This window comes from Pleurodeles waltl, chromosome 9, assembly GCF_031143425.1.
Source record: "Pleurodeles waltl isolate 20211129_DDA chromosome 9, aPleWal1.hap1.20221129, whole genome shotgun sequence".
NCBI lineage: Eukaryota > Metazoa > Chordata > Amphibia > Caudata > Salamandridae > Pleurodeles > Pleurodeles waltl.
In genome coordinates this window covers 901,214,818-901,240,964 of record NC_090448.1, presented here as the reverse complement: position 1 = coordinate 901,240,964, position 26,147 = coordinate 901,214,818, and the positions used below count along the sequence as shown (strand labels likewise).

Below are 26,147 nucleotides of genomic sequence, written 5' to 3'. Positions count from 1 at the left end.
TAAATGAAGCACACACTCAATGACAAACTCCAGGCCAAATATTTTTTATATAGCAGAAATATATTTTGTTACTGTATTTCTAGAACCACAAGATTCAGTTTGCAGGTAAGTACATTTGAAGCAAGAATTCAACATATTTATCAATAACCCTTTTGTTATAACTTGGCAAGTTAAATGGTGTTCAAGAAAATAGCAAATATCTGTTTTAAAAGTTGACACTGCAATTTTCAGAACAGTGTTGGGGGGGAAGACAAATGTGTACATTTTTGAGGTAATTACACGACTTAAAGTTCCAATCTCCTTTGTTAGGATTTCCACAGGTTGGGGTTCAAGTCCACCCCAAACACCCACCACCAGCAACTCAGGGCTGGGCGGGTGCAGAGGTCAAAGTTGATGTAGATTTAAAATGGGCTCCTATGGAGCCTGGGGGCACTCAGAATAAGGCCGGCTTGCAGGTAAGTACCCACGTCTTTGGAGTGCAGACTTGAGGGCTTTAGGTGAGCACCGGAGGGGGGCCCACAGGTCAGCACCAAACACACATCCTCAGGAGCACAGGGGTGGTCAGGTGCAGGGTGCAAACACAACGTTGGGCTCCCAATGCCTTTCAATAGGGGAACTCCGGGGGTCACAAAGATGCTGCAGGGCAGGTCCAGGGGGTCGGGTCCGTAAAATCACAGGTTGTACAAGGAGAAGGACCATCAACTGGATGTCGCCGGACCAGTAGTCTGATTCTCCACGGCCAGGGAGCTGCCAGTGCAGGGGTAACTTTGGGCGTCAGGAATTTTGTCCAGTTCTTTCGCTGTCAGGGCAGTCCTCCGGATTTAGGCTGCAGGCATTATCGTGTTAGACAGGAGGGGTCAACCCAGGGTGGAAACTAGGACAGAATCGCATGGGGACCAGCTCTCGTCGGTTAGACCACCTGGACACAGGCCGTGGGTGTCTGGTGCAGAGTGGGCAAGACTTGTGGATCTGGGGCGGTTCTGGAGTCCTTTGGTGTTTCGTTCTGTACAGGGTCGCTGTCCCTTGGAGATCTTGGTCCTCTGGTGTGCAGGAAGTCCTCTTGACGCTTTAAGAGGTTGCTGGTCCTGCAGGATGCGTCACCTTTTTGTAGCAGGGATTCAGAAGCTGGAGATAGGCCTGTAGGGCTAGGACCAAGTCAGTTGGTGTCTCCAGTCTTCTCTGCTGATGGTCAGCTTAGCTGTCCTTCTTCTTTCTTCTTGTCATCTTCTTGAGGTCACCAGGAATCTGATGAGCTAGGTTGAGGGGAGCCCTTAAATCTTAGGTTTTAGGGGTGTTAAAGGGGTCAGAGGACAGTAGCCAATGGCTACTGTCCCTAATGGTGACTACACCCTCCATGATCCTTGTAGCTCTCATATGGGCACGTCAGGCATGGTTCACAACACTTCTGGATCTATCAGTAGTTTCACACGAGAAGCTCCCCAACAGGCCAGACCTCCTCACTTAAAAACAATGACAGATAAGGCATCCAGACCCCAAAACTCTCAACCTTGCGATATGCCTCCTGAGGTCATAAAGTTTGGTTACTTAAATCTACTGCCAGAATGCATGGACATACTAAAAGAGGCACGTAAACCTACAACCAGTGTTATGCTGCAAAATGGAAGCGTTTTGTATGCTAATGTCGACCTAAACACATTCACCCACTCAAACCCTCAGTCTAAGACATTGTTTGTTATCTGCTACATTTACACAAAGCAAACTTAGCCTACTCATCTGTTTGTCTTTATTTAGCAGCTATAGTTGCTTACCTCCCAAACATCTCTTTATTCAGAATTCCAGTTATCAATGCCTTCATGCAAGGTCTCAAAAGAGTCATTCCACCCAGGGTACCTCCAGCACCATCCTGGAACCTTAATGTTGTCCTTAGTAGGCTCACAGGTCTACCTTTTGAGCCAATGCATGCATGCCCTTTACAATTCCTTTCATTGAAAGTATTTTTTTGTGGTTTTTTTTGTTTAGTAACTATAACTTTCCTAACGTGTAAGTGAGCACCAGGCTCTAACTTTGGAAAAAATATTCTTCCAAATGCACAGAGATAGAGTAATTCTTCGATCAAACCCTAAATTCCTTCCAAAAGAAGTTTAACAATTCCATATCAACCAATCAATTGAATTACCAGACTTTTTCCCACAACCAGACTCAGTTGCAGAGAGAGAGCTCTTCACACACTAGATGTTAAAAGGGCTCTCATGTATTATATTGACAGAACCAAACAGTTTAGGAAAACTAAACAACTTTTTGTAGAATTTTCAATACATCATAAAGGCAACCCAATATCAAAAAATGGTATAGCCAGATGGATAGTCAAATGTATTCAAACTTGCTTTGCTAAAGCTAAACAGCAGTTACCTGCTAGCCCCAGAGCACACTCCACTCGGAAAAAGGGTGCTTCTATGGCTTTTCTAGGTAACCTCCCAATAGCAGAAGTATGTTAAGCTGCTCTATGGTCTACAGCCTATACATTTACTAAACACTATTGTGTAGCTGTTTTAGCATGCCAACAAGCCAATGTTGGGCAAGTAGTGCTCAGAACACTTTTTCAAGCAACTCCTACAGGCTAGCCACTGCTTATTTGGAGGGACTGGTTTACAGTCTATGCAAAACGTGTATCATAAGCCACACATGCCATCAAACAGAAAATGTTACTTACCCAGTAGACATCTATTCCTGGCATGTAGTGCTGTAGATGCACATGCACACTTCCTACTCCCCGGACGCCTGTCGCTGTTGTAGTTGCATTGTCATATATCTATTGTATATATGTATATGCATTGCATGATCATCTCTTTCTCTTTACTGTCTACACACTCCTCACCTCTCCCGCCTGCTGGAAATCAATCTGACAGAGAACTAGATGTCCATGCGCAGTATCACTTAGAGGAGTCGTCGCTCGATCCTGTGAGTCAAAAAGATTCTTCAAACAAAAACAGCTTGTAACACTCCAGACCCAACACTAAATGGAGTACCTATGCAAAGCATGTGAATCTACAGCACTATGTGCCATAAACAGATGTCTTCTGGGTAAGTAACATTTTACTTAATTTGCATACCATGCCGCCACGAATAGGACCCAGTAACATGCAAATCAGTCTTGACCCTGGACCATTGAGAACAGTCCAGCCTGAACTGCCAGGCCCTCCCTGAATCAGAATACAAGCAATCTAGGACCGGTTTTGTATACTTCTTTGTACTTTACTGATATGTTTAGTGGCACCAGCTGCAGCCTGTTTTGAGCATGCTTAAAAAATACTCCTGTTGGTGATGATTTACTTTTCTTCTCTGTACATATGATTTACTTATTTACCAGAGTAATGAGCCCAGTCCCTGGCATTACCTTTTTTGACAAATGTTTTAATTAACTTTAATCTCCTGTTTGCCTGAAATTTCTCAAATAATTCACTCTTGTTATTTAGCACTATTATGTTACTTGCTGAAAACATTGAGGTTCCATTTCACAAAAAGAGCTATAACTTCCAGCTCGCTCTTAGATTACCCAGATGTCTCTTAAGTCAATTCTGGTGGGAATATTGACACACTTTCTTTCACAGGGTAACCAGTAACCTTTGACTGTTGCTATAAACAGTGTCTGGCATACATTACTAAATGTGCATAAAACACCCCAATTTATGTTAAGGAAATGCACACACTTTCACATTAAGCTTAGAAATCCTTTCTTCTCACACATAAAAATGTTTTTCCTAAGTTGTCGTCTTCCTCCACCCACTGCAACTCGATGTGAAGGTAATTAGTGCTCTTTCCCACATTGTCTGCAGCTGTTTACGTCTTGTGACATAAGTGTGGAGCGTGCACTTAAAATCTTCGTGAATATCAAAAAAGTTAAACCTGAGTGTCTGTACTATGCTTATATGCAATTTCGCCCCATGATTATCTCTTGTGGATGCCACAATTGAAAGTTAACATAATTAAAAATTATTAACATACACACCCCTACGTTAAGCATTGCTTATTCGCCGAATTAAAGGTTAATCTTTTTTGTTGTTGTTATTTTTTAATCTTAAATGACTAAGTTATAACTTAAACGCAGGCTTTTTCTTTCTGTTAATGTGTGTACATCAGTCCTAGGTGAGAAAATATTCTTTGTGTATGAGGTCCTATTTGTTTTACTGTTCCCCAGGCAGAAGATAGTATGCTGGCAAATGGCAAGATGGATGAAGATTACGATGATGAAGAGGATGAAGACCTAATGTGGAGGCCACCAAAAGAAGAAGCTGAATTTGATGAAGATTTACTGGAATATGATCAGGAGCATATCAAGTTCATTGATAATATGCTAATGGGATCTGGAGCATTTGTGAAGAAAATTCCTATTACTCCCTTTTCATCCACTGATTCTAGCTGTGGATGGAAAATGCCCAAAACAGCTCCTATTAGTAATGCACATATTGTATCTGAATTTGATGATTTTGACTACAGTTCTTGGGATGCCATGTGCTATTTGGATCCTAGCAAAGCTGTTGAAGAGGATGATTTTGTGGTAGGGTTCTGGAATCCTTCAGAAGAAAATTGTGGCATTGAGACAGGAAAACAGTCAATATCATATGACCTTCACACAGAGCAATGTATAGCTGATAAAAGTATTGCAGACTGTGTAGAAGCCCTGCTTGGCTGCTACCTTACTAGCTGTGGCGAGAGAGCTGCCCAGTTGTTCCTTTGTTCTTTGGGCCTAAAGGTGCTCCCAGTCATTAAAAAGAATACTGAGGAGAAAGCTTTATTTATCAGAGAAACATTCAATAGGCAACAAAAGAAACTTACGGAACACAGTGCTGCCATCTCTGTGACATTAACAGAGCCCCCTGGTCATAAAAAAGTGGAATACGGTTGTCTAGAGATACCACCAAGATGTATGTTTGAACATCCAGATGCAGAAAAAACGTTAAATCATCTGATTTCTGGTTTTGAAAACTTTGAAAAGAAAATTAGCTACAGTTTCAAAAATAAAGCCTACCTTCTTCAGGCATTTACTCATGCCTCCTACCACTACAACACTGTCACTGGTAAGTCACCTTGGTATGGTATTGAATAGATAGATAATTGGTGGTTCTTGTTTTCTGTATTTCATTTTAAAAACACACAAAAGAGGACTGCATGTTTGTAATCATTTTGCTGCCTTTAAATTGTTTTTATCTGAGAGAGACACTAGTTGCAGATTCCTTACCTTACAGTTTTCCCCAGGTGTCAGTTTGGATCTGGATATTTTCCAAGCAGTAGCCTTGCACACTGTTAGATTGCTTCGGTCAGCTCCGCATCAGTCGTCGGCATTGTGTGTGCCAGAAATGACGTTTTGGGACCTATATAGGTGCCTCTCCAGTGCGCTGACGTTAGTTCTTTTCATTCTGTGCCAGCCAGTGCAGATCTGAAGAAGAGCTACCCCTCAGTCACTTTTTTTGTGTTCTTTTTTTTTTTTCTTTTCTTCTTTTTGTCTAACATTTTTGAGTGTCTACACTCCTCGTGTGTCGAGGATGTCGTACCGCAAGACAGAGTTCAAGCCCTGCGGATCCTGTCATTGGGCAATGTCCGTGACGGATCCGCACCTCATGTGCTTGTGGTGTTTGGAACACAACACACAACCGAATGCCGGCTCATTAATTCGAAAGCCTGGATAGAGCGGTCCCTAAAGCTCATTGCGGCCCGACGTTCGGCTCTGCGACACTCCCAATTCCGGCCGAGAGGAAAGTCCCTAGAACGGTTGTGGAGCCCCCATTCTTCATCACCCCACTCCAAGTCCTCTGGATGGTCGCATAAGTCGAGACACAAAAAGAATTTGAAGAAGAACAAGCATTCTTCAACTTCACCCCACCCATCTTCTGACATGACGATGGAAAATGAGCGTCGTCATTACAGGCCTCCTTCCTCTGAGCCTGTATCTGGGTCGAGTCCACGCCTCCCTGAATTCGGGGAGCTGGAGCAACCCCTGCCCAACTCCGTGAGTTTTATGAGGCCATGCATCTCATATTTCGGCATTCTGGCTCTGCTGGAGCACCTTCAGGCCCAGTGGAGTCGGCAGGGGCCCCTTTTGGTTCTACACCGGCAGCTTAAGCTTCACCTCTGAGGGGCGCCCATGGATCCGTTCCTGGATCTGAACTGGCTTTGTTCATACAAACTCAACCTTCCCCAATGACAGTTCCGATGTTGACGCTCCTGACGCCACCTTTGCCCATGGCTGGCGTCGATCCCATCCTCATTGCCAACTATAACACAGAGCCAGACTGGCATCACGCAGTGCTGATTCAGACTTCTTGCTCCCCGGGTTGGTGAGGATTGGGAGTCGTAGCTGGATCATTTGGAATACCAGTTAGAAGATCCCTTGGACTGGCGTATGGACCTGGTTGAAGCCAGTGCTCTTGACATTCCCATGACACTTACATTCTTTCTCCCCCTACCGTGGCTACAGGGGAGGGAGCATCCTACTCAATGGTGGTGCGTAGAACGGCCGAGGTCTTGGGCCTCAAGTTGCCTTTGGTGGCAGTCCGGACTAACCTCCTGACTGAGGTGCTTCAGTCTGAGGGTTCAACTTCTGAACCCCTTTATCGAACTCTCGCTGTTGTCCTGCTAGGGACCTGGTCCAAACCCAGCACAGGGGCTCTTGTAAACAGGACAGTTTCCCGCTGCCATATACCGTCTCCAAATGACCCAGTGTTACTTTTGTAACACCCGGCCACTGAGATCTTGGTTATCCAAGCCTCCACGTCCCCAGGTGCATTCCCTTCCGCTCCCCTATGGTGGGAATCCAAGAGGTTGGATCAGCTTGAGAAGATGTTGTAGGAGGCTGGGCCAGTGTGTGGTGGACACCTATGGTGTTAAACCTTATACTGGGTCCATGCAACCCTTATTACAGTACCCAGATAGCCAGGGCTCTCTAGTGGTAGCTGTGGTGAGCAGCCAAGTCTTTTCTTGGACAAGAGAGAAGCACTTACAGTGCCATAGCAGTCACACAGTAACATATCACACATTAAATGAACCACACACTGTTGCAAAAACAAGGGTACTTTACTCCAGGAATACCAAATTAAGTTGCTATAGGCAACCCCCCTTCTGGAGTTAAGTACACACAAAATATACACAGGTAAGTATTAGGAAATAGCACAAAATAGCAAGGGCCCTATGAGAGGGTCAAAACATATACTAGAAAAGTGGAATGCGAGAATGGGTACCCACCAGAGGATATAGAGCGGTTAGCCAAGGGCTGGGAGAGAGTGGAACCCCAAGAGCTAACTGTCTAGAAGACCCCTAGCTACCAGGAGAGGAGAGGTAAGTTATCAGGTCGTCCCTTGGGCTAACATGAGGACTTGTAAATGGATTATTACAAAAGCAGGACCAGGCCAGTGGAACCCAATAGTGGATTCTGGATGAAGAAGACCTGCAAAAGAAAGGGACAGAGTCCAGTCCACGCAGGAGTGTCCAGGTGGGGCAGGAGGCAATGCCCACCCTTCTGTGGGTGAAGATCCGGGTTGAAAGTGATGGAGCAAGCCCAGCTGCGGAGTCCAGGAGCTGAGAGTAGTCTCTGAATTCACCTAGGAGCTGTCCCTCATCGGTTTCCGGATTGCAGGCGGGTCATTGGTCATTAGGACCACCAACAAGCAATTGCAACTGGAGCTGTTGGAGATTTACAGAGCTGAGACCTGGGGATGTGGTCCTTGAAGAGGAATCCGGGCTGATCCTCAGAAGACAGGAAAGCCAGCAGAAGTCAGAGCCCCCACGAGCAACCCATTGGCAGCAGGCACAGTAAATCTCAGTGAGGTCCAGGCAGCACATCTGAAGACGAGTCCCACATCGCTGGAGCAGCAGAGAGGACTGTCCTTGCGGATGTAAAATGCTGGGGACAGGGTCTACTTGGAGCCTGAAAATCCCTTGGAGCAGGAGTCAACAAGCCTTGGTTGCTGCAACAGTCGCAGTGCAGAGGGGTTCTGTCTTGGAGGAACAGGCAATGACTCGCCATCTGGACAAAAGGCAGAGAGGACCCCCTCAGAACTAACCACCTGTGTTGGCGTATCTTCGCAAGTCCAGAGGATCACAGATTCCAGCAGCCGGACGTCGTTGCCTTAGGTGCCTGCAGATAAAGAGGAGTGACTCCTTTGTTCCAAGGGCGATTCCTTCTTGCTTCTTCGGTGCAGCTTAAGAAGGTGCACAGCTGTGGAAATGTTGCAAGTTGCTGACTGGAGTTGCGGAAACAATGTTGCAAGGAGAGGTCCTCTCATTGTTGCAGTCTTGTTTGGTTCTTGTGTGGGCCACCAGCAGTTTCGGTGGCCAGGAGCAGACGAGGTCTTTGCAGAGTAGTTCTGGTGGTATTTTATGTGATGAACCTGGGGACCGACCCAGAAGGGAGTCCCTAAATAGTCCAAAAAGGGGCTTGGTCACTCTTTGAGGTGACCACCAATCAGAGGGGGTCACTAACATTGGCTACCTAGCCTGACGACTCAGATGCTCCCAGGGGCCTCTACTCTTCTTGTTTCCAAGATGACAGAATTAAGTGGCCACCTGGAGGAGCACTTGGCAACACCCCTGGGGTGGTGATGGACAGGGTAGTGGTCACTCCCCTTTCCTTTGAGCAGTTTCGCACCAGAGCATGGACTGGGGGGTCCCTGGACTGGTGCAAACCGGATAATGCAACGCAGCAGCACCAAATGTGCCCTTCAAAGCAAAGTGGTGCTGTGTGGAGGCTACCCCTCCCCAACCCTGTAACACCTGTTTCCAACAGGAGAGGAGGTTGCACTCCTCTTCCACAGGAAATCCTTTGTTCTGCCTTCCCCTGCTTGAGCTGGTAAAGCAGCAGGCGGGCAGAATCCTCTCTCAGAGGCTGCAGCAATGTGAGCTGCTCACATACCCTGAAAGACTGGTATGCGCAGTACTGGGGGGTCCTCAAAGGAGCCCCCAGAGTGCATGGAATCATGCCACTGATACTGGCATCAGTATTGGGATATGATTTCAACATGTTTGATACCAGACATGCCTAGGTTCGGAGTGACCATTCTGTAGCTGGACCACAGGTAGTGACTAGGGGCCAGTACATAGCTAAGATGGCTTCCCCGCACTTACGAAGTTCAGGGGATTAAAACTGGAGTTTGTAGGGGCACCTCTGCTCATGAAAGAGGCCCACACACACAGGGACTTGCACCCTGCCCTTTGGGCTGGAAGGGCTTACCATTGGGGTGACTTACTGTGACCTCATTTAGTGACCAGCAATAAAAGGATGCAGGCACCTTTTCAAGCAGGCTGTAATTGGCATGTCTGCAGACACTATATGCATGGGCGGCATAATACATGCTGCAGCCCTTGGGGGCCCCCTGATGTAACAGTGCCCTGGGTACCTAAGCACCATATTCTAGGGACTTACAGGGGTACACCAGTACGCCAACTGTGGGTTGTAAGAAGTACCAAAGCAACTACATTTGGAGTAGAGGGCACAATCACTGGGGCCCTGGTTAGCAGGATCCCAGTGAAAACAGTCTAAGCACACTGACATCAGGCAAAAAGAGGGGGTAACCATGCCAGAAACAGGGGACTTTCCTACAGATGTTTTCTTCCTCCAGCCTGGAATTGCGGTCTGTGAACACTGCTTGCCTTTTGGGCCGTTACACCCATACTTTAAGGGACACCATTGCGCAGGTGCTGTCACAGGTTCCAGAGGAGACCCAGGCCATTCTCTCCTAGGAGGAGGCCGGGCCATTCTCTCCCAAGCTGTTGCTGACGGGATGTGAGCTGGATACGACTGACTCACTGGGTAGATCGGTTGCATTGTTGGTGGTCTTAAGGGACCAAGTCTGGTTAAGGACGTCTTGCTTTTCGGGGGATGTTCAATCCACCTTTATGGACATGCCCTTTGATGGCACCCGTCTATTTGGAGACAAAGCAGTTTGGGCCCGCGAATGCTTTATGGAATCCTGGGCTACAGCCAGGTCCTTAAGCCTCACCCCCCTCAGTCTGCTTTTCACCCCTTTCGTGGTTACGGCACGGGCACCCAATCATGTCCGTTGCCCTCCAGCCAGATTGCTGTGCATGCTGCCTAGCCTCTGCGTGGCCGGGTACATGGGATCCAACTTCCTCATGGATGAAGGAGCCAGCGGTCTAGCCAGTCCAATGCCCACCCACCTCCTGTCTGCAGTAGCTTCCAAACCTTCCTGGTCTGATGCTTCCCACCAGGGACCAGTCTAGAGTAGGATTCACCATCACCTATCCCTGCTAGTAGTCCATCACTTCAGAGAGATGGGTTGACAAATAGTCAGAAGAGGCTACTCCCTCCCCTTCAAGACTAACCCTCCATTCATGCCACCATCCTTCTATCGAATGACGGAGGTCCACTGGGCCCTTTTCCGTGAGGAGATTACAGCCAAGGGAGCCATAGAGAGGGTCTCTGTGGCAGAAGTAAGTTGTGGGTGTTAATCCTGCTACTTTCTGGTGCCCAAAAAGGACAAGGGCCCACGCTCTATCCTAAACCTTTGGGTCTCTCAGACTCTTTCTCAGGAAGGAGTTTGAGCATTTTCAGTTCACTGTGCTTCCCTTTGGCCTTACCAGTACCCCTCAGGTGTTCACCAAGGTGTTTGCATTGGTCGCAGCTCATTTGTGCAGATAAGGGTTTCAGCCTTTCACCTATCTCGATGGCTGGCTGTTGAAGGCAGACTCACCCTGGCTGTCGTCTTCCACCTCTAGACTGTGGACGTCCTTATGCATTCGCTGGGGTTCACTATAAACGGGCCGTAGTCACACCTGACTCCCTCTCAGACCCCCTCCATCACTCCACCCCACCCCCTTTCATCAGAGCTGTTCTGGACAAGGTGCAGTTTTGGGCTTATCCTCCCGAGCAGCGAATCCAAGATATTCAGGCTATGATACCGATGTTTCAGCCTCTATCCTGGGTTTTGGTGAGTCTGACTCTGAGGCTTCTTGGCCTTATGGCCTCCTGCTGGTGCCACATGACAGATGGCATATGCAGGCTCTGCAGTGAGTTCTGGCGTTCCAGTGGGACAGTATCAGGGTAATCTCTCTGACATGGTCCAGATCTCAGAGGGAACTGCACAAGATCTGCAGTGGTGGCTTCTTGAACCGTGATTGGGTAGGAGGCAGATCCCTCTCCCTTCCCCATCCAGATCTGACAGTAGTGACGGATGCTTCACTCCTGGGATGGGTCGGCCAAATGGGAGAGGTGGAGATCAGAGGCCTCTGGTCTCCGGGGGAGTCTGGTCTCCATATCAGTCTTTTGGAGCTCAGGGGGATCAGACAGGCATTGAAAGCATTCCTTTCCTTTCTCAAAGGGAAAATAATGCAGAGGTGTTCACAGACAGCACCACTGCCATGTGGCACCTGAACAAGCAGGGCGGGGTTGTGCACCCTTTGTCAGGAGAGACTGTGCCTCAGGACATGGCTGGAACATCAGGGCATTTCCCTGGCTGGCTCCCCAGTGTCCGAGTGGACAAACTCAGCTGGCAATGTTTGGGTGATCACAAATGGTGTCTCCATCAGGAGGTGGCGCAAAGTCTCTTTCAGCAGTGGGGAGATCCTTGGTTAGATCAGTTCGCCTCCGCAAAGATTGAGCAGTCAGCAGTTTTGCACTTTGGAATTTCCAAGGCGGCACTCGCTTGGTGACACTTTTTGTCTCGAGTGGAGCTCAGGCCTCCTGTATGTCTTTCCGACCATACTACTTGTGCCCAGAGTTCTCAAGAAGGCGAAGAATGACCAGACCCAAGTAATCCTTGTGGCTCCAGACTGGGCACGAAGTTTGGTATCCCCAGCTATTGAGCATGGCCATTGATCCTCCGATCTGACTGCCCCTTTGGGAGGATCTTCTGTCGCAGCAGCAGAGGAGGGTTTTCCATTCAAACCTGTCCAGTCTCCGCCGTCTTGCATGGATATTGAGCAGCAACAGTTAACAGCTTTTGACCTTCCACCCAAAGTTTATTACATTTTCGTGCCAGCCAGCCAGCCGTTCCCCCAACCAAAACGGTGTGTTCCTGTGGATTGAACAAATTTGTGGCATGGTGCTCAGGCAAGTCTGTTAACCCCTTCTATGCCCCTCTTTCTGAAGTCCTTTTGTTTATATTGTCTTTGGCCCAGCAGGGCTCTGCTTTGGGCACCCTCAAAGGTTATTTGTCTGCTATCTCTGCATTTCTGATATTACTTGACCCAACCCTCTTTGTTTAAATCTCCTATTGTCAGTAGACTTCTTAAGGATCTTAACCATATGTTTCCTCCTTCGCCAGTCATAATACCTCAATGGAATTTGAATCTGGTTCTTACTTTCTTAACATGTGCCTCTTGTGAGCTGCTACATAATTGTCCTATCAGGCTTCTGACGTTAAAAACAGCCTTCCTTGTGGCTATTACATCTGCCTGCAGGGTGAGTGAGCTGCAGGCATTATCATCTAAGCCAACCTACCTTTCCATCCATCATGACAAAGTGGGGCTTCGCACCAGGGCTTCTTTTTTGCCAAAAGAGGTCGCACCCTTTCATGTAGGGCAATCCATCCCCTTGCCTACTTTTTAAGCACCTGTCATCCTTCTAAGGAAGAGGAGAGACTCCACCGTCTGTACTCAGAAAGAGCATTGGCTTTCTGCCTTGATCGCACCAAAGAGTTACGGTTGTATGATCAACTCTTTGTTGGGTATGTGGAAGCAAAGAAAGTCAGGACAGTGCAGAATAGAATGATCTCTGGATGGGTCATTCTCTTCATTAAAATGTGATACCCGTTGGCTACAAAGTAACCTCCAGAGGGTTTGCGAGCTCACTTTGCCATGGCGTCAGCTGCAACCACTGAGTTAGCACGCAGAGTTCCAGTCCTGGACATCAGTCCGGCAGCAACTTGGGCATCACTGCACAAGTTCACCAAACACTACTGACTGACAGTCAGGTCCGGAGGGATGGGTACTTTACCTGTTCTGTCCTGCAGGACTTCCTAGTATGATCTTGGTTCTCAGACCCACGTCGGATGGTATCACTTGGGTATCTATTCTAAGGTAAGGAATCTGCAACTAGAAGTCTTTATCAGATGAACAAGTTACTGACCTTCAGTATCGCCTTATTTGGAAGAGATACATTCTAGTTGCAGATTCCTTACTGACCCACCCATCCTCCAAGCTCTGCAAACTGATGTCTAGGGACAGGGACTTCTCTTTCAGGGCCCTTGTTCTGACACACCAGTGTTCTTCATAGCTCCGGGCTTCTGGCATGGAAAGTCGTGAAAAACTGACATCAGCATGCTGGGCTGGCACCCGTATAGGTCCTGCAGCATCATATCTGGCTCGCACAATGCAGATGACAGACACAGAGCCGATCAACGCCACCTAACGGCATCCAGGGTTACTGCTCAGGAAAAGTCTTGGGATCCAGACTGACGCCTGGGGATAATTATAAGGTAAGGTATCTGCAACTAGAATATGTCTCTATCAGATAAGGCGTTGCCAAAGGTAACTTGTTCATTGTGAAATGTAAACATTAAGACAAGAGATCAAATGTTACATTCACTCAATAGTGAAAAATAACTCTTAATAAATAATGTGGCTCTCCGATGAAGGAAGCTATTCTGTGATGCCCATGGCTTCATTTCAGGCCTGCCACATCCATCCATGATAGTAATGTATTTGTGTCACGAGTACCAGGCATTTTACTTTTTCAAAAATACCAGTCACACTGTAAATGAAGATGTAAACCTCAAGACCTTGAAACTCTAGGACCCAGCACCAATATGTGCAGGAGCTAATGATTTTAAGTGTTTTTAGCATTGGTGAAAAAGTCTCCCTACTCAAATGTCTAATGAAGAACTGTTTGCGGCTTTAAATGGCTCCTGTGCTTTGGGGCAAAACAGTCAACTTTGGTTCTTTAACACTAGTTGTATGCTGGAGCTGCCACTACCTGAGTTGTGTTGAAATGCAAAGTATCTTTAAAGTTCCCATACAGCATTTATCAAGTGGCATCTTGCTGATGGATGCAATGTTATTGCACATGAATTCTTCCACTATGGCTTCCATATTGTTCTGCTGGTACTCTTGAATTTCTGTTGCTGAAATTAGTAAATGATAATTGCCTTGTGAAGTATGTTATGACGAATAAGTGAAATCAATAGCAGAATATGGCAGAGTAGCCAGTGTAGCCACAGCTCAAACACCATCAACTGGACTGCTTCAGCTCTATCTGCATGTACAGCTGAAACTCATGCTTCGCAGTGAGCCACCTGTTCTGCCCTCCTTCCCACCCCCCTTGTCCTTTGAAGACTCACCAGCCTCCACAACACATGGAGGTTCAGGCCTTTGCAGCAGAGGTGCATCTGAGCGATCACCTTGGTGGGACTTCATGGGAGGGATCTGTGACCCTTGGTTAGCACCATGTTATACAAGCTGAACTCCAGAGGGATTAAATCCAGCTAACAGTGGCAATCACTCAAGTCTCAAGGCCTTAGTTTCAGCAATTTAGTAGATGCATACAATGAGGATAGTAGTTATGTAGGATTTACTCTGCACAGATTGAGATGAATCCACTTTAGATTTTCCCCTGTTATCTTTTCTTTGTCATTTATAATGAGTTGTTTATTCTGTACTTCGGTTATACATAGTTAGAACCAGTGTGTAAAGAAGTTCTTTCATCTAGCATGTGTGTTCACAGTGTCCTGCCTGATGCCAGTATTTAGCAGTAAGTAAAGTCTTATTTGTAGAAGCTTCATTGGAAAGCACAACTTATATTTTCAGAATTTACTCAGGTGAAGTTGTTAGTCGTCAGCTAGAAAGGAAATGACACTTATTTTTCATGAGGGAGTGTCCTCCTTAGTGCTGATTGGGAGACTGCATGTTTTCCTATGTGTTGCCGATTTTGCTAAGTCCTTTGGTTTTCCGAAAACTAAGAAAGTACCGAACAGTTTTGATCCTTATCTCCCAAGATGGGAGTGGGGTGATGTAGCATTTGTTGTAAAGCGGCTCTTGCTATGACCATTTAAGAGTCTTCTGTTGATACAGTACTTTCAATTTTATAAAAACTATAGTCAAAGTCAGCCTCGCTTTTAAGAGGATGGGTAAATAGAACTGGAATATATCGACTCAAGGCTTTCCATAAAGATACTCTACTAGTTTGGCACTATTAAAAATATATTGCTGCAGTATTTGTGTTAAAAAGGATGGATGTGGGTTCTACTGTTTCAGTTTCACTCATATTGTCTTTTGTTGAGGTATGCATGATAAGGTGAACATGGTTCCTTGTCCTCTCCTACTTAAGCCCTTTCAGCTTATCCTCATGTATTGATTGTTTGTTACTGACATTTGGCTTGGTGACTTTTTCCATGCAGTCACTCTTGTCTATCACGTCTGTCCAAAGGATTAGGAAAGGGTAAGCAATTTAAGTGATTGAGTTGATCATGCTTTTTAAGCAATTTTTCTTGGACAAAGTCACTCTTGCAGCCAAACCAATGAGCCTATCTAACATTGTTGCAGAATGTGTGTGTTTCAGAAAACTCCACTGCTTGTGTACTATCTACCACTTAATGTCTTCAAGATGGAGAAGGTGCTCCCAAAGCGAGTTTTAATTTTTGTCCTGCACTGAGTGATATTAAGTAGTGTTTAATGGGGATTGCTGGCTAGAATATTTGAAAAGTAGTCTCCAAACATACGTTTCTAGGTGATCTTCTGTGCTTCATGCACATAAATGGCAGAGAAGTTCCAAAGTGAGTCAGGGAACACTGGCAGACGTTGAGCAGTGTCAGCTGTTCTGTAGACATATTGGGTTAACACTTAGTAGGCTATAACAGGACCATTTGGATGTGTTATGCTCAGGCATTTTCTGGTCTTGGTATGTGGTTTTCTTTTTCCATTGGTCATCTTCTATTGTTATCTCTATTTGAAAAACTTATACAACTTGATGAATCTTTGGAAAAAAAGTATCCATTGGATCTACAATGCCTCTGTGGTGCAGAGACATTTGATCAAAACTTAGGTTAGTGGGCTTTGGGGAAACTTTTAACTAATGGGAACCATTTTCCTATATCAATTAAAGTGTGATCTTGCACAGTGACTGGAGCTTCATCACTAAATCATAGTGGCAGCATTTAGCTTATTCTTAGCCCTGTCCTGTCTTAACACTAACTTTAAAAGGTGAAGACAGTGTCCATCAGAAAAACTCTATCAAATAAAGTAATGTTTTTTTCTATAACTAATTATTAACATCTTTGCTAGTTAGTGAATGTTTGTAAACCTAAATGATATACTGTTCTCAGTGTTTATATCTTTGGGTTTCTTTTTGACTGTCAAGAAAAGAAGAGTCTACAGAAAGCACTGCAGTTGCAAATTCTTGATCAGGCATCTGCATATGAATCAGTACCTATTTCCTCAGAATTGTAATGGTCCCAATGTAGCATCAAATGACTGCAGCAGTAAAGGAACAGAAGTAACAAATCTCAGCCCTGCAGTGTTTCCACCTGTTGATTGTATTGCCAGGTTCTGTATTGTCTCTGTGTGGTCTTTTTCAGCCCATTTGGGAAACGTGTCCTAAGTTTGTGTGATAGTTACAGTTACAAGAGGTGTTGATTATGTAAGAGAAATGTATCAAACGATAGAACCATAAGAACCTAAGTGGTTTCAATTATTTTTCTGATTTTCTTAAGATTGTTACCAGCGTTTGGAATTCTTGGGTGATGCAATTTTAGACTACCTCATAACCAAGCACCTTTATGAAGACCCCCGACAGCATTCTCCTGGAGTTCTGACTGACCTGCGATCTGCTCTTGTCAATAACACCATATTTGCATCATTAGCTGTGAAATATGACTATCACAAGTACTTTAAAGCAGTCTCTCCTGAACTGTTTCATGTTATTGATGACTTTGTTCAGTTTCAAATGGAAAAGAATGAAATGCAAGGAATGGATTCTGAGGTAAGGAATATTTGAAATTTAATTTTTCCCGACTGTCACAAATGTTAGGTTGCCTCATTCCAAGTGTATAAAAATCTTCTCCATTTGCTGATCCTACTTTGGAATAAAACAGGCTATTTATTTTTATAAGAGGTCACTATGTGCTCAAAGATGTCACTGCTTTTGCCCGTGTTCAAGTTATGCATCTTTTATAAAGGGCACCATCTGACATATTCACAGAGTTTTTCCTTGCTAACAACGGTGTTGGTTTGGTGTGTGTTAACTGCTTGTTCTGGGTTTCACTGTGGTATGAGCCCAGAGAGAGCATTGATCTTGTTACGTGTTTTTGTATACAGTTGGCTGATGTGATCATGAGTGGTTCCAAGCAGAGCCGACTTTTGACATATGCGAGCTGGGCCCAGTTGGAGGGGTACACAGGTACTTGACCACCTAAGCTGCCCCTTTCCTTCTCCCTCAGCCCTCCCCCAGGTTCCTTGACCTCCAGTTTAGCAACTGAAAAGGTGATTGAGGTGTGTAGACAAGTTTCAAGTGTGTGTTCGCAGGCCGGTCACTGTCTGAGATATTCAGCCAGGATTGACCTGTGAGCACAAGGGACCCATGGATCACCAGTTGATTGGTGGTGGTGGGGGAGGGTGTTGGAATGAATGGAGAGCGACGATTAGTCCTGGCACCAAATTTAGTTTTGCCCCAGGCGCTGTATGAGGAAAGGCCAGCCTTGATTGCAAGTGCTGTAGATGCATGGTGATCAGGCTTGTATTTAATTTCCTGTGCTCTTTTTGTCGGACGCAGAACCCGTAAATATCCAAACAGCTGTCCTTTCAAATCCTTACTGAAAGAAGTCACCGGCACTCCAGATTTCTGCAATCCAATATCATTTATTGCTCCATGAAGTTGTAAGCATCATACAAGGCTGATGCGTTTCGACCGTCAGTATGGAATTAGGGGCTATGATGGAGACCGACACTGTCAAAACGCATCTCCCTTGAATGATGCTATATATATATGTTCGATGGCATGTGTAGCTGCAGATACACATGCTGTGCATTATCCTGCCATCTAGTGTTGGGCTCGGAGTGTTACAAGTTGTTTTTCTTCGAAGAAGTCTTTTCGAGTCACGAGACTGAGGGACTCCTCCCTTTCGGCTCCATTGCGCATGGGCGTCAACTCCATCTTAGATTGTTTTCTTTCCGCCATCGGGTTCGGACGTGTTCCTCTTCGCTCCGTGTTTCGGTTCGGAAAAGATAGTTAGCAATCGGAAAATTCGACGGTATTTTTTGCGCTCGGTACCGGGTTAGTGCTAGCACATCGACACCGAAGAAAAGAAGAGCTCCGGCAGCCCTTCGGGGCTTCCACTCCTCGGCGGGGCCTGGTTGGCCCGACTGCGTGCATCTTCAAGGCTCATGGAACGGACCCCATTCCGCTTCTGCCCCAAATGCCGCGCTAAGTATCATTATACAGACCAACACTTGGTCTGTAATCTGTGTTTGTCCCCTGAACACAGAGAGGATACGTGCGAGGCCTGTCGGGCATTTCGATCCAAGAAGACACTGCAGGATCGTAGAGCTCGAAGACTTCAAATGGCGTTGACACCGGCCGGACACCCCGACGTCAAAGAAGAGGAGACATTCTCCATTCCGGATTCGGACTCGGACGAGCCAGAGAGCGAGCAGCCGACGAGGCAACAAACCGTGAGTAAACCAGCCCCGGCAAAGACTCATTCGAAAATCATGAAGGCCCAGGGGACGCCATGGCTTTACCCGAAAACGCGGTGACCAAACATCGGCACCGAAAAAGGCCTCCCAGCAGCCGAAGACATCCGACTCCGGTCGAGATACCGGCTCCGAACAGACTCGGCACCGAGATACCGGCTCCGACCAGACTCGGCACCCCGAAATCCAAAAAGGTTTCTTCGGGGCCGAAAAAGACTGCCGAAAAGGTTTCTGTGCCGAAACACGCAGCCTCTGAGCCGAAACACAGCTCCTACACAGAAGAACAGGGCCTTTCCTCACAATTACAAGGCCACAGGTTTGAACAAGAACTGGGCATGGGATAGCCGAACCATACCCAGAGGAGGCTCCATATACAAAAAGACACGGGGAAAATCAGAACTCTTCCTCCAATTAAGATGAAGCGGAAGCTAGCATTCCATGAGGCGGAAATTCAGCCAAAAGCAAAAGTAGCTAAGGAAAGAACACCACCACAGTTTTCTCCACAGCCATCGCCACCGCACTCGTCACATCTATCCCCAGTCGCAACACCCCCAATGATGCAGTCACCAACGCACACAGGGATGAGCCAAGATGACCCGGATGCATGGGATCTGTATGATGCACCGGTCTCAGATAATAGTCCGGAATGCTACCCGGCAAGGCCATCACCACCGGAGGACAATACTGCTTACATGCAGGTGGTTTTTAGGGCAGCTACTTTTCATAATGTAGCATTGCATGCAGAGCCCATAGAAGATGACTTCTTGTTCAATACCCTGTCATCTACGCACAGCCAATACCAAAGTTTGCCAGTGTTACTAGGCATGTTAAAACACACCAAACAGGTGTTTCAAGACCCAGTCAAGAGCAGAGCCATCACACCTATGGTGGAGAAGAAATATAAACCTCCCCCTACGGGCCCTGTGTACATTACACAACAGCTAACTCCTGATTCGGTGGTAGTAGGAGCAGCCCGGAAAAGGGCAAACTCACAAACTTCTGGAGACACACCACCACCCAACAAAGTCGGAAATGCGATGCAGCAGGCAAAAGGGTGGCAGCGCAGGCAGCCAATCAATGGGAAATTGCCAATTCACAAGCTCTACTGGCAAGATACGACAGGGCACATTGGGACAAAATGCAACATTTCATTCAACACCTTCCCAAAGAGTTCCAGAAACGTGCCCAACAGGTTGTCGAGGAGGGCCAAACTATCTCCAACAACCAAATAAGGTTGGCTATGGACTCAGCAGACACGGCGGCCAGAACAGTAAACACAGCGGTAACCATTCGGAGACACGCGTGGCCACATACCTCCGGATTTAAGCCAGAAATCCAGCAGGCTGTGCTGAATATGCCTTTCAACGGACAACAATTGTTTGGGCCGGAGGTGGATACAGCAATAGACAAACTGAAGAAAGACACTGACACGGCCAAAGCCATGGGCGCGCTCTACTCTACAGAGCAGAGGCACTTTTAGGAAGCCGCATTTTAGAGGGGGGTTTCGGGCCCAGACCACAGAGCCTTCCACCTCACAAGCCAGACCCACATACCAGGGCCAATATCAGAGAGGAGGTTTTCGGGGACAATATAGGGGTGGACAGTTCCCTAAAACAAGAGGGAAATTCCAAAGCCCAAAAACCCCACAAACTAAACAGTGACTCCAATGTCACAAACCCCCACCACACAACACCAGTGGAAGGGAGGTTCACAGATTATTACCAAAATTGGAAACACATAACTACGGACGCGTGGGTCCTAGCCATTATCCAACATGGTTATTGCATAGAATTCCTACGGTTGCCACCAAAAGTGCCTCCAAGAGCACACAACATGTCCAAACAACACTTAGATCTGTTACAACTAGAAGTCCAAGCATTGTTACAAAAAGAAGCAATAGAGCTAGTACCCAAACATCAAAAAGGAACAGGTGTTTACTCCCTGTATTTCCTAATCCCAAAAAAGGACAAAACACTGAGACCCATATTAGACCTCAGAACGCTAAATCTTTACATCAAATCAGATCATTTTCATATGGTGACACTTCAAGACGTGATTCCCTTGCTCAAACAACAGGACTACATGTCAACATTAGATCTCAAGGATGCTTACTTCCACATACCCATACATCCTTCCCACAGGAAATACTTGAGGTTTTCAAAGTGTTACCGTTCGGGATAACAACAGCACCAAGGGTATTCACAAAATGCCTTGCAGTAGTAGCTGCTCATATCAGGAGACAGCACATGCACGTATTCCCTTACTTAGACGATTGGTTAATAAAAAGCAGAACTCAGCAACAGTGTCTTCTACACACAAAATACGTCATAGAAACCCTTCACAAACTAGGGTTCTCTATAAACTACCAAAAATCACATGTACAATCGTGTCAAATACAACAATACTTAGGAGCAACAATCAACACACAAAAAGGGATTGCCACTCCAAGTCCACAAAGGGTACAAGCCTTCCAAAATGTAATAAAAAACATGCACCCCAACCAACATTATCAAGTGAGGTTTGTAATGAAACTTCTTGGCATGCTGTCTTCATACATAGCCATTGTCCCAAACGCAAGACTACACATGCGGCCCTTACAACAGTGCCTAGCAACACAATGGACACAAGCACAGGGTCAACTTCAAGATCTAGTGTTGATAGACCGCCAAACACATTCCTCGCTTCAATGGTGGAATCCTATAAATTTAAACCAAGGGCGGCCATTCCAAGACCCTGCGCCTCAATACGTGATCACAACAGATGCTTTCATGATAGGGTGGGGAGCACACCTCAACCAGCACAGTATACAGGGACAATGGGACGCTCAACAAAGGCAACTTCATATAAATCATCTAGAGCTGTTAGCAGTGTTTCTAGCATTGAAAGCTTTTCAACCGCTAATAGCCCACAAACACATTCTTGTCAAAACAGACAACATGACAACAATGTATTACCTAAACAAACAGGGAGGGACACACTCATCACAACTGTGTCTCTTAGCACAAAAAAATTGGCATTGGGCGATTCACAATCACATTCGCCTAATAGCTTAGTATATCCCAGGGATTCAAAACCAGTTAGCCGACAATCTCAGTCGAGATCACCAACAAACACACGAATGGGAAATTCATCCCCAGATACTAAAAACGTACTTTCTATGCTGGGGAATTCCAGAAATAGATCTATTCGCAACAAACGAAAACGCAAAATGCCAAAACTTCGCGTCCAGGTTTCCACACCCACACTCCAAGGGCAATGCATTATGGATGAGCTGGTCAGGGATATTTGCTTACGCTTTTCCCCCTCTCCCACTCCTTCCGTATCTGGTAAACAAATTGAGTCAAAACAAACTCAAACTAATACTAATAGCACCAACCTGGGCTCGCCAACCGTGGTACACAACACTACTAGACCTATCAGTAGTACCTCATATCAAACTACCAAACAGACCAGATCTGTTAACTCAACACAAACAACAGATCAGACACCCACATCCAGCATCGCTCAATCTAGCAATCTGGCTCCTGAAGTCTTAGAATTTGGACATTTAGACCTTACACAAGAATGTATGGAGGTCATTAAACAAGCTAGAAAACCTACTACAAGACATTTGTACGCAAACAAATGGAAAAGATTTATTTATTAGTGCCATAATAATCAAATTCAACCGCTACATGCTTCCGCAAAAAACATTGTAAGCTACTTACTACACTTACAAAAATCTAAACTAGCTTTTTCTTCCATTAAAATACATCTAACAGCAATATCTGCCTATCTGCAGATTACACATTCAACGTCACTCTTTAGAATCCCAGTCATCAAAGCATTTATGGAGGGTTTAAAAAGAATCATACCCCCGAGAACACCACCAGTTCCCTCGTGGAACCTCAATATTGTATTAACATGACTCATGGGTCCACCATTTGAACCCATGCATTCTTGTGAGATACAATACTTAACCTGGAAAGTAGCCTTCCTAGTAGCTATCACATCTCTTAGAAGAGTGAGTGAAATACAAGCATTTACTATACAGGAGCCCTTTATACAAATACGTAAACATAAAGCGGTTCTCCGTACAAATCCCAAATTTTTACCAAAAGTTATATCACCGTTCCACCTAAACCAAACAGTGGAACTCCCAGTCTTTTTTCCTCACCCAGACTCAGTAGCTGAAAGAGCCTTACATACTTTAGACATTAAAAGAGCACTAATGTACTATATTGATAGAACAAAACAATTTCGCAAAACAAAACAATTGTTTGTAGCATTCCAAAAACCTCATGCAGTAAATCCAATATCCAAACAAGGCATTGCCAGATGGATAGTGAAATGTATTCAGACCTGCTATATTAAAGCAAAAAGAGATCTACCTATTACGCCGAAGGTGCACTCTACTAGGAAGAAAGGTGCCACAATGGCTTTTCTAGGAAATATACCTATGACAGAAATCTGTAAGGCAGCCACATGGTCTACGCCTCATACATTCACAAAACATTACTGTGTAGATGTGTTAACACAACAAGCCACAGTAGGACAGGCTGTATTAAGAACATTATTTCAGACAACTTCAACTCCTACAGGCTAAGCCACCGCTTTTGGGGAGATAACTGCTTACTAGTCTATGCACAGCATGTGTATCTGCAGCTACACATGCCATAGAACGGAAAATGTCACTTACCCAGTGTACATCTGTTCGTGGCATGAGACGCTTCAGATTCACATGCGCCCTCCCGCCTCCCCGGGAGCCTGTAGCTGCTATAAGTTGATGAAAATTGTACATTATAGGTTGATGAAACTTTTACATTTGTAAATTTGTAAATATATATCACTTTTATACACATTATGTACATACATACTTACTCCATTGCATGGGCACCTTTACTATATATACAACTCCTACCTCACCCTCTGGGGGAAAACAATCTAAGATGGAGTCGACGCCCATGCGCAATGGAGCCGAAAGGGGGGAGTCCCTCGGTCTCGTGACTCGAAAAGACTTCTTCGAAGAAAAACAGCCCAACACTAGATGGCAGGATAATGCACAGCATGTGAATCTGTAGCGTCTCATGCCACGAACAGATGTACACTGGGTAAGTGACATTTTCCATATATATATATATATATATATATCTCCTGATGAGGCGTCCAAACGCTTTTCGGCGACTAGCACGCTACTCCAGAACCCAAGAGGAATTAGTGGTGGAGATTTAGTATAGGGAACTATGAGTACAGTATTAGTATTATTATGAGTAATTTGAGCGGAGGATATGTGAGTTTGTTAGTTGGATTGGCTAGAGTAATGGATGGATAGAGGAGAGAAGAAACCAGAATTGTTAATTGGGAGTTTATGGTAATAGGATGAGGCTTGGGATGAATAAAGGACAGATGGAGGAGGGAAGAGTCTGTGAAAAGGGGTTAGGTAGATCATAGTAGCAGGAGGGGTTTTCCATTCAAAGGTGAGATAAATGAGGGAGAATTAGGTAGGGTTGTTTGGAAGATCATGGTAGTAAACTGAGGTTTCGGGTGAGCTAGAAGTGGTAGAGGAGGGAAGAGCAATGAGACTAACCTTTCCTAGGAGAGTCGTTATTGTCTAAGTAGAAGAACTTGAAAGACCATCTGCATTAGCATGGTCAGTCCCTGGACTGTGTTCCACTGTAAAGTCTATCTCCTGTAGGGAGATGGACCACCTCCGCAGTTTGGGGATTTTACCTTTCATTTGCATGAGCCATCTGAGAGACCTGTGGTCAGTTTGAACAAGGAAGTGAGACCGAAATAGGTATGATCTCGACTTTATCAGGGACCATACCACAGCAAAAGCGTTCCTCTCAATGGCACTCCAACGCTGCTCTCTGGGGAGTAACCAACTACTGAAAGGAACTGGTTGGCTATGGCCGTCATTGGTTTGGGTGGAGGACCGCTCCTATCCCATGTTCAGAGGCATCTGCCTGCACTATGAACTGCTTTGAGTAGTCTGGAGCATTTAGAATGAGGGCTGAGCACATTAGTTCTTTCAGGGTGTTAAAAGCCTTTTGACAGCTCACTGTCCAGTTTACTTTCTTTGGGCACCAGTTCTGTGAGGGGTGCTACAATGGTACCATACCGCTTCACAAACCTCTTGCAGTACCCAATCGAGCCAAGAAATGCCCTGACTTAAGTCCGGGTGGTTGGAGCTTCCAAGTCCAGAATCTGAATCTTGGATTGTAATGGTTGAACTTGGCGTCCACCTACCAAGTAACCCAAGTATACAACCTTGCCCTGCCATGTCTGGCACTTGCTTGCCTTGATTGTGAGGCCTGCACTTTGCAGAGCTTCAAGGACCTTGTCAAGCTGATCCTGCTAAGTGGAGCTAAAGACCGCTATATCATCAAGATATGCTGTTCTAAGGGCTTCCAACCCAGCAAGTACTTTATTCACCAACCATTGGAGGGTGGCAGGGTCATTCTTTAGACCAAATGACTTAACACTGAATTAGTAATGTCCAATGTCTATCTGAGGTCAAGAAAGCTGTTCTTTCTTTTGCTCCAGGGGTCAGGTCAACTTACCATGAGCCTGATGTCAAATCAAAAGTAATGAGACACTTGGCTGCCCTTAAACTGTCAATCAGTTTATCTGCTCCTGGAATAGGGTTTGCATCTGTTTTAGTGACTGCATTAAGACCTTTATAATCCACACAAAACCTCAGCTCTGGTTTACCTCCCTTGGAATGCAAATGGAGGACTAAGACCACTGGGCTGGCCCAGGGGCTATCCGAGGGATGAATTACACCCTAAATCCTGAATCTTGCTGACTTCAACTCTGATGCTATCCTTCACATGGTCAGACTGTTTATATATTTTGCTCATCATGGACACACCAGTTAGTCCGACCAGCGGTGAGAGAAAAATAGCTTGCCATACTGCTGTAAGATTTCCTACAGTCCGCTTACAGCTGGACAGTGATGGTGTCTGAAAAGACCACTCCACCAGCTGACCCAACTTTGAGGCTGTGGGAGAGGATAGTAAGAGGCTCACTCTCTTCTTCCTGATCCTCATCAATGACCCTGAGCATGGCCACATCAGCCCTGTCATGGAAGAGCTTTAGGCAGTTCACAGGGATAACCCTGTGAGGGTTCCTGGGAGTGCCTAGGTCAACCAAATAGGTGACTTCACTCTTCTTTTCAAGGATAGTGTAAGGGCCATTCCATTTGCCCTGAAGAGCTCTGGGAGACACAGGCTCAAGTACCCACACCTTCTGTCCTGGATGGAACTCCACCGCATCAGCCTTTTGGTCATACCAGAGCTTCTGAAGCTCTTGGCTGGACGTAAGGGTTTTGGTTGCTTTACCCTTGTACTCGGCCATCCTTCAACGTAGGCCAAGCACATAGTCCACTATGTCCTGCTTGGGCTCTTTGAGAGGCCTCTCCCAGATTTCCCTCTCTAGACACAGTGGTCCCCCTACAAGATGACCAAACAGAAGTTCAAAGAGGGAAAAACCCACTCCTTTCCGTGGTACTTCTCTGTAAGCGAAAAGCAAGCATGGTAACAGGCTATTCCAATTTTGGGGGGCGAGGGGTTTCA

At 45.8% G+C, this 26,147-nt stretch overlaps 1 protein-coding gene across 3 annotated transcripts in view; it reads left to right on the top strand.

Moving 5' to 3' along the window:
* DICER1 (dicer 1, ribonuclease III) overlaps positions 1-26,147 on the top strand; it is an 848,581-nt gene that overhangs the window by 707,173 nt on the left and 115,261 nt on the right. For all 3 annotated transcript variants that reach the window (XM_069208246.1, XM_069208245.1, XM_069208247.1), the window contains 2 exons: positions 4,157-5,036; positions 16,614-16,882. In XM_069208246.1, coding sequence (XP_069064347.1) covers positions 4,157-5,036; positions 16,614-16,882 — 1,149 coding nt within the window. The remainder of the gene's footprint in view (positions 1-4,156; positions 5,037-16,613; positions 16,883-26,147) is intronic.